This window comes from Leptodactylus fuscus, chromosome 6 (genome assembly GCF_031893055.1).
Source record: "Leptodactylus fuscus isolate aLepFus1 chromosome 6, aLepFus1.hap2, whole genome shotgun sequence".
Lineage (NCBI taxonomy): Eukaryota > Metazoa > Chordata > Amphibia > Anura > Leptodactylidae > Leptodactylus > Leptodactylus fuscus.
In genome coordinates, this window is record NC_134270.1 from 123,418,387 (window position 1) to 123,426,594 (window position 8,208).

The 8,208-nt window shown below is 40.5% G+C and overlaps 1 protein-coding gene across 1 annotated transcript; it reads left to right on the forward strand.

Moving 5' to 3' along the window:
- Positions 1-4,018: 4,018 nt before the first annotated feature.
- On the forward strand, positions 4,019-7,543 carry LOC142210048 (keratin, type I cytoskeletal 19-like). Its single transcript, XM_075279077.1, has 8 exons — positions 4,019-4,516; positions 4,608-4,690; positions 5,140-5,296; positions 5,385-5,546; positions 6,084-6,209; positions 6,701-6,921; positions 7,024-7,058; positions 7,521-7,543. Exons 1-8 carry the CDS (start codon positions 4,019-4,021, stop codon positions 7,541-7,543), a joined length of 1,305 nt encoding a protein of 434 aa, XP_075135178.1.
- Positions 7,544-8,208: the final 665 nt, after the last annotated feature.

Consider the following 8,208-nt stretch of genomic DNA (forward strand, 5'->3'; position numbering starts at 1 on the left):
TCGTCTATGTGAATGGAGTGAGAGCGGAGAGAGGAGCGTCGGGGGAACGATGGAAGGTGAGTGTAAGTGTTTGTTTTGTATTATATTAAGGTGGAACATAATGAAGGGGGCCCATGAAACTGGGGGGCAAATGAAGGGGAGGGGGGAACAGCATGACACTGGGGAAGATGAAGGGGGTGGGGAGAGAACGGCATGAAACTGGGGACAGAGATGGAGGGGGCCCAATGAAACTGGGGGGGGGGCAAATGAAAGGGAGGGGGAGGGGGAATGGCATGACACTGGGGACAGAGATGGAGGGGGCCCAATGAAACGGGGGGGGGGCAAATGAAGGGGAGGGGGGGAACGGCATGACACTGGGGAAGATGAAGGGGGTGGGGAGAGAACAGCATGAAACTGGGGACAGAGATGGAGGGGGCCCAATGAAACTGGGGGTCAAATGAAGGGGAGGGGGGAACGGCATGACACTGGGGGAGATGGGGGGGTGGAACAGCATGACACTGGGGCAGAGACGGGGAACATGAAACTGTGGGCAGATGAAGGGGGAGAACGTGATGAAACTGGGGACAGAGGTGGAGGGGGGGACATGAAACTGGGGGCAGAGGAAGGGTGTATATGAAACTGGGGGAGAGATGGAGGGGGGGCATATACACTCACCGACCACTTTATTAGGTACACCTGTCCAACTGCTCGTTAACACTTAATTTCTAATCAGCCAATCACATGGCGGCAACTCAGTGCATTTAGGCATGTAGACATGGTCAAGACAATCTCCTGCAGTTCAAACCGAGCATCAGTATGGGGAAGAAAGGTGATTTGAGTGCCTTTGAACGTGGCATGGTTGTTGGTGCCAGAAGGGCTGGTCTGAGTATTTCAGAAACTGCTGATCTACTGGGATTTTCACGCACAACCATCTCTCGGGTTTACAGAGAATGGTCCGAAAAAGAAAAAACATCCAGTGAGCGGCAGTTCTGTGGGCGGAAATGCGTTGTTGATGCCAGAGGTCAGAGGAGAATGGCCAGACTGGTTCGAGCTGATAGAAAGGCAACAGTGACTCAAATAGCCACCCGTTACAACCAAGGTAGCCAGAAGAGCATCTCTGAACGCACAGTACGTCGAACTTTGAGGCAGATGGGCTACAGCAGCAGAAGACCACACCGGGTGCCACTCCTTTCAGCTAAGAACAGGAAACTGAGGCTACAATTTGCACAAGCTCATCGAAATTGGACAATTGAAGATTGGAAAAACGTTGCCTGGTCTGATGAGTCTCGATTTCTGCTGCGACATTCGGATGGTAGGGTCAGAATTTGGCGTCAACAACATGAAAGCATGGATCCATCCTGCCTTGTATCAACGGTTCAGGCTGGGGGTGGTGGTGTCATGGTGTGGGGAATATTTTCTTGGCACTCTTTGGGCCCCTTGGTACCAATTGAGCATCGTTGCAATTCCAAAGCCTACCTGAGTATTGTTGCTGACCATGTCCATCCCTTTATGACCACAATGTACCCAACATCTGATGGCTACTTTCAGCAGGATAATGCGTCATGTCATAAAGCTGGAATCATCTCAGACTGGTTTCTTGAACATGACAATGAGTTCACTGTACTCCAATGGCCTCCACAGTCACCAGATCTCAATCCAATAGAGCATCTTTGGGATGTGGTGGAACGGGAGATTCGCATCATGGATGTGCAGCCGACAAATCTGCGGCAACTGTGTGATGCCATCATGTCAATATGGACCAAAATCTCTGAGGAATGCTTCCAGCACCTTGTTGAATCTATGCCACGAAGAATTGAGGCAGTTCTGAAGGCAAAAGGGGGTCCAACCCGTTACTAGCATGGTGTACCTAATAAAGTGGCCGGTGAGTGTAATTTACGGGTGACTGTAGGAGGATTATACTGTGTGGGAGCACATGATAAATGAATTAGTGGGCGGAGTCAACATAATAGTGGGTGGAGACAAATTTGCAGCGTCGCGCCGCACATTTTTCCCCTCTTTCTATTCTTTAAAAGTTGGGAGGTATGGCGTTGGTTACGCCACACTCCTGCGTGACGTCACTTGCTTCATCTGCAACGCACAGTGTCTCGACTCCCCCCGCCTCCTTTACAAGGGGGCCCACTGAGGCTCTGTCGCCCAAGGGCCCATAAAAACCTGGAGCCGACCCTTTGTATGGGACTGTCTATGCTCCTATCTCCCACTACTGAAACTACAAAGTTGAAGTTGCTCTGTGAGAAGTTAACACAGCTCAGTATTAAAATGTTGTAGGACATTATCAATTGGTACAAAACATACTGTGTGCCAACACTACCATACAAATATTTAGCGTGCTCCTTGCTCCTTGTACAGGGTGGTAGCTGACTTGAGAGAGCAAGCTAAGGGTAACATAATACATTGAAGAAGTGATAGATGGTGATTGGTAGAAGTGGACCTGGCTGGTGGCCCTGCAGTGAGAATGTTACAAATGGGAAAGGGATGACGACAGAGAAAAACAGGTATCGTGAATAAGAATGCTATTGATTGTTGGGGAAGGAGATGATGGGGAAAGTTCTGTACATGAATCACTGTCCATCCAACATTATCATTGTTGACCTATAAGCACTGAATAAAGATCTGTATATTCAGGCTCGTTAGTTAATAGAACACAATAACTTGGTCACCTTGTCCATGTTATTTGCAGCTTAAATTATCAATTGTGGACAAGAATTAATTGCTCGTGAATATGAAAAGGTTAGGTAGATACAGCTATGAAAGAGAATCATTGTCTGTCCTGAGATATGGTTATTTGCAGTGCCATACTATAAGGACAACAGGAGGCAGAGGTATATAGCTATAGTGGGATGCAGAGGTAGCAATGGCTATCAGGCCTTGGAGCCTGAAATGGGTCAAAGGAAGCATAAGAAGACACTAGTATTATAGATAGTACATGATAAGTAGGAACCCCAATGTGGATTTTATATTAGGACCCAGGAACTCCAAGTTTCACTTGACAGAATCTGATCAAAGTAAAAATGTGACACATTGTCTAACTTTAGAGAGCCTGCCATATTACATACTGTTCATAATGTGTATTGGAGCTTATATGAACTACCTTAGGACCGCTGCTGTACAATGAGGGTATGCAGTTATGTTTTATAATAAAGGTCATATATGACAAAAAGTATTTATGACATTATATATTTACCTAAATCAATGAACCTCAATTTATTACTTAAGTTCCTTCATGTAGATATGTACAGCAAAATACTGGTGCATTCATGGAGGAGATGTTGGTCAAATGAAGGAAACTCACTCCGAGGTTTCTTACATATAACCCATGAATGAAAAAGCCCAGATCTGAATAGAGCTATAACACAGTACCCATAGAAGCCCAAACTGTACCTCTACATGCTTTCAATATCATACAGAGGTGCAAGGATCTTCTTTTTTCTGTCAGATTCACACAGAATCCAACATGAGCCATGGACTATAGACCTTAATAAAACAATGGTGTATAAATGCATCACATCGGATGCCTATGGCTTTGTAGTATGAACCCAGAAGGATTTGAGTTCCATTATACATTATTATAAGACAAATGATGGCTTTTACAAGGATTGTGAACTTTCTTGTTCTATTTTTATATTCTACTCATATTAGTAAGTTGTGACGCTCATTATATTATGTAGGTTTTGTGACTATTTAGTAAATTATGATGAACAGGTTATTATTCTCAAAAAAAATGTATTGAAAGGGTGTGATGCATGTATCCCTCTGATGTCCGAGGCATGGACTCATACTTCAGTCAGCTGATTCACTAATTCCAATAATTACGCTTTTGTTGTGATGCTAGCCCTGAGACCTGACAAACTTAAAAGGCATACGAAGGAGAATGATGCATATAAAATGCCTATAAACTGACCTAATGTCAATCTCAATGCTCCATATAAATAGAAGTCCAGCCAGAGAACATTTGTGTAGACTCACTGAACAAGCAACACTTTTCAGTTTTCTGCAGAACTGTGTGACCATAGCAAACACAATGAGCCACAACGACAGCCATTCTTCTTCTAGATCTCTGTTGGGAGGTTGTCATAGCCCTAAAGCCTCCAGTCAAGTTTCTTTTCTTCAACATGATCTCCATAAAGATCATCTGAAGTCTTCTTCTATTTCTGATCATGGTGGTTACTTCAAAGATTCCAATGGTCATAGAAGATTTACAAGAGTATCTTTCTCCACACGGTCTTCTGGTAATGGTCATGGAAATGGGAATGTCCACGGTGGTCATCATGGGAATTTCTTGAAAAGCTCTGGAGGCCATCATGACTGGAAGAATACTGGTCTCCTGAACATCAATGAGAAGGAAACAATGCAACATCTCAATCAGCGACTATCATCTTATCTTGAAAAGGTCCATTCCTTGGAGCAAGAGAATGCTCAGTTGGAGAAGAAGATATGTGAGTGGTATGCCAACAATGCACCTAGTACTTTGCCTGATTCTAGTCAATACTTCAGGACTATTCAAGATCTCCAAAACGGGGTAAGAAACAAAATCTATGCACTGTAAGATACAATTTGTGCCAGAAATATATTATCTTAAAATGTTCTACATAATTCTTTATTTCTTTCAGATCTTTTCCGCCTCTATCGATAATGCACGCATTGCCCTACAAATAGACAATGGACAGCTGGCAGCAGATGACTTGAGAAACAAGTAAGACTCAATTATTATATTTTTATAATAAACAGAACTTGTTTTTAATGGGATGTTAGCTTTTTACAACACGTTTTTTTGTAAAATGGGTCTCCCATAAACAAGGTTCCCTTGCAGTATCACCACTGTGGAATTGAATCGTTACATGGTGGCCATTGAATTCAATTGACTGCCTGTGTAATGAGTAGAAAATTGTCCAAAGAAAGAGATGTCCTTTGTACTTGCTCTCTGTTACAGTTCATTGTTGAAGGTCCTGATGTGGACCCCTTTTATTGACTAAGATTGAGCTAAAAGGGCTTTTGAACGTAACTCTTTATGTTCTTGTATATACACAATTTCAGATCTAAATATAATAAATTCCAATGCAACCCACTGTTATTACTTTCTTAAGAAAATTGATGAATCAGCTATTTCATGCCTTGTTGCGTTCTTGCTATCTTATTATATAGATATGAGATGGAGCTTACCCTGAGACATAATGTTGAAGCAGATGTTAGTAACCTTCGAAGAGCTCTGGAAGAGCTTAACATGCAAAGGAAAGAACTGGAGATACAAGTTCAATGCCTTCAAGAAGAGCTCCTCCAATTAAAGAGCATCCATGAAGAGGTTAAATGAAAAACAATAGTGAACATTTGTGAATTTGATCCAATGCTTAGGACAGTATAACAATATTGTACTTTTGTCATCATTTTAGGAGGTGAACTCCCTGAGGACTCAATTGGGTGCTAGAGTCAATGTTGAAGTTGATGCTGCTCCTTCTGTAGATCTAAATAAAGTCCTGTCTGAAGTTAGACAGGAATATGAGAACCTCATGGAAAGAAACCTTAGAGAGGTTGAGAGCATATTCCTTGCAAGGGTAAGTTATTACTAATACTTTACATATAATAACCATGTCCATTGTATGTTTTTTGTTTTTTTTTAATTTGTACTATATGCTTTTTAGTAATAATAATACTTCTGCTCTCTCAAAAGATTTAATATTCCATTAACTTGCCTTCCATGGCATAGATATGAGCTGTATAGATCCATAATATGGCACCTACAACCTACTATGGGCTCAACTGTACCTTTATATGGCTCCAGGTTTAACACTGAATCATTTGGTATTGTCCCTTAAAAGTATTGCTTCTACCAGAGCATACAGTAACAAGGTCACCATTCCAAGGCATCAGAAGTCTCTGCAAGTCACTGTTGTGATTCATAGGCATTCCTTATGCCATCATCCATGATCCAAGTATATCTCTAGAATGACTATACGTCACAAAAAGTGTCCAAATCTTTGCAGTCTTCACTGTAAATGTCCATTGATAAGCCATGGCCACATCCTGCAGATAGCTATAACAGAAAATGTGCTTTATTTAAGAAGTTTCCTTTAACCCTTTTCACTTTACAGAGTGCAGAACTGAACCGTGAAGTGTCCTCCGGTGCCGAACAACTACAGTCAGTTAGTAATGAGCTCATTGACCTAAAACGCTCTGCAGAAACCTTGGAAATCGAGCTTCAGAGTCATCTGAATATGGTATGAATCTTACTAAGCAAAATGTGCCATAATTCTGGAACATTTTGAACCAAAAAACTTATTCATGTCTTATGTCACTTTTTTTTTTTTTACTTTCTGCGCTTTGTCTGATAAAGACATGGTGAATAGTCTAATAGTTTAGACTAGGCACCAGATTTGTCATCCAGCCATTATGATAAGTGACAATTTGAGTCTAGTCTAAGTTTTTGCTTTCTATCTATGAGACAGTTTTAATAAATCTGTTCCAGTGACTATTGCCATTGATTAAAGAGGTTCTCCAGTTTGGACAATCTCTACATGTTGGAAGCATCCTTTGACAGTAGGCTGATGACAAAGTGTTGTCCTGCTGGGACCTACACTCCAGCCCAGAATGTATTATAATACACAGGAGACCCCCTCCATTAACTTAGAATTCCTCAATATAAAATGGAGTAGGGTTCTCCTTAACTGTTGCTTCAATACCTCTAAAAAGACTTGTCACTTTATTATAGAAATCAGCTCTGGAAAATACCCTGGCAGAAACAGAAGCCGCTTTTGGTTCCCAGCTTGCCCAGTTACAAGCAATGATTGATAACATAGAGTGTCAGCTTGGCCAGATACGCTCTGACCTAGAACGCCAGAACAATGAGTACAAAATCCTCATGGACCAGAAGACCCTCCTGGAAATGGAGATCGCAACCTACAAACAATTGCTAGATGGATATGACATACAGTATGTAAAGCAAAGGACCTTCTTGGCCTTCGTATATGTAAAATATTAATAGTGCCCATCTAACTACAATCTAACCTTTCTTTCTTTTTAATCTTCATACAGTATTCCAGTTCATCAGGGCATAGACCATAAAGACAGTAAGTCTCATTTTCTTCTAAGATATGCTGATTTGTTATGTGTATTAGACCCAAAAGGTCTAATACTTATGTGAAAAGCTTCATGTACACAAACATATGCAATATCAGTGTGCTAACTAGTTATTCACAGCTAGCACACTACCAGTCATATACTAATGGCCTCATACACATGACCATTTATTATTAGGGGTCCGTATATGGGTCTGTGGGTTCAGAACAATACTGAAAACTGGGATGGCTCTCAATTAACTCTAATAATCTAATAAAGTATATGATATATAACATGTATCCCTTTAAATGAGATTTGGGCCAAAAACCATGACTATCTGCTATAGACAATGAAGCAAGTCTACTGTTTTCCGTTCTTATTTTTTTTCTCATTAATAACTTCTATAGAATCTTTTTGTTGTGATTATTTTGATTTGTTTTTATCTGTCATTGACTTTTATCTTGTTCTTACAGAACAACTTCACAGCAACTGCTAATGGGTTCTACGTATGAGCACTAAGAAACAGAAAGAAAATCTCTCCGTAGCCAAAAATCTCTACGAAGCCGATACAAAAAAATAACTCAGTCAACAACATAATATGTATCTGGCGCATTTGACTTTTCCTATATACTTACATTTTTGTTTCTTGAATTGTACAAAGCAAGTTCTTCATACAATGTCTAATTTCACCAAGAATAGATCACATACAACAAAGTCATAGCTAGGCTTTCCTTCATGTGGGGCAAAGATTCAATTCAATGCCCTAGTACTGTATTATTTCATATGCATGTTGGTGCTACCAAATAGACATTTTATGACTTTGCTATGTTCTGAATACTTTTGCCAGTGATACAATGAAAGGGACGGGATCTGTTTGGTAGATTTGATCTGTATGTTGCCTGTATGTTTTTGTAGAATCTTTTTACTATATCTTTTTGTTTTGCTCTGTTTTCTTCAATAAAATCTTTCATATGTTTCCTTGCAAACTGTGGTCATCATATTTCCAATTTTTCAGACATGGTACCATAGAGTTTACTTAGGTGTATAAATCTGACCTGTTCTTGATCAGACTAGACAAAAATCTGTTTAGACAAGCTGTCAAAATGGAAGTAAAAAATTAGAATCGATATTCAATAAAGAAATAAGTTGGCAAGTAGTAAT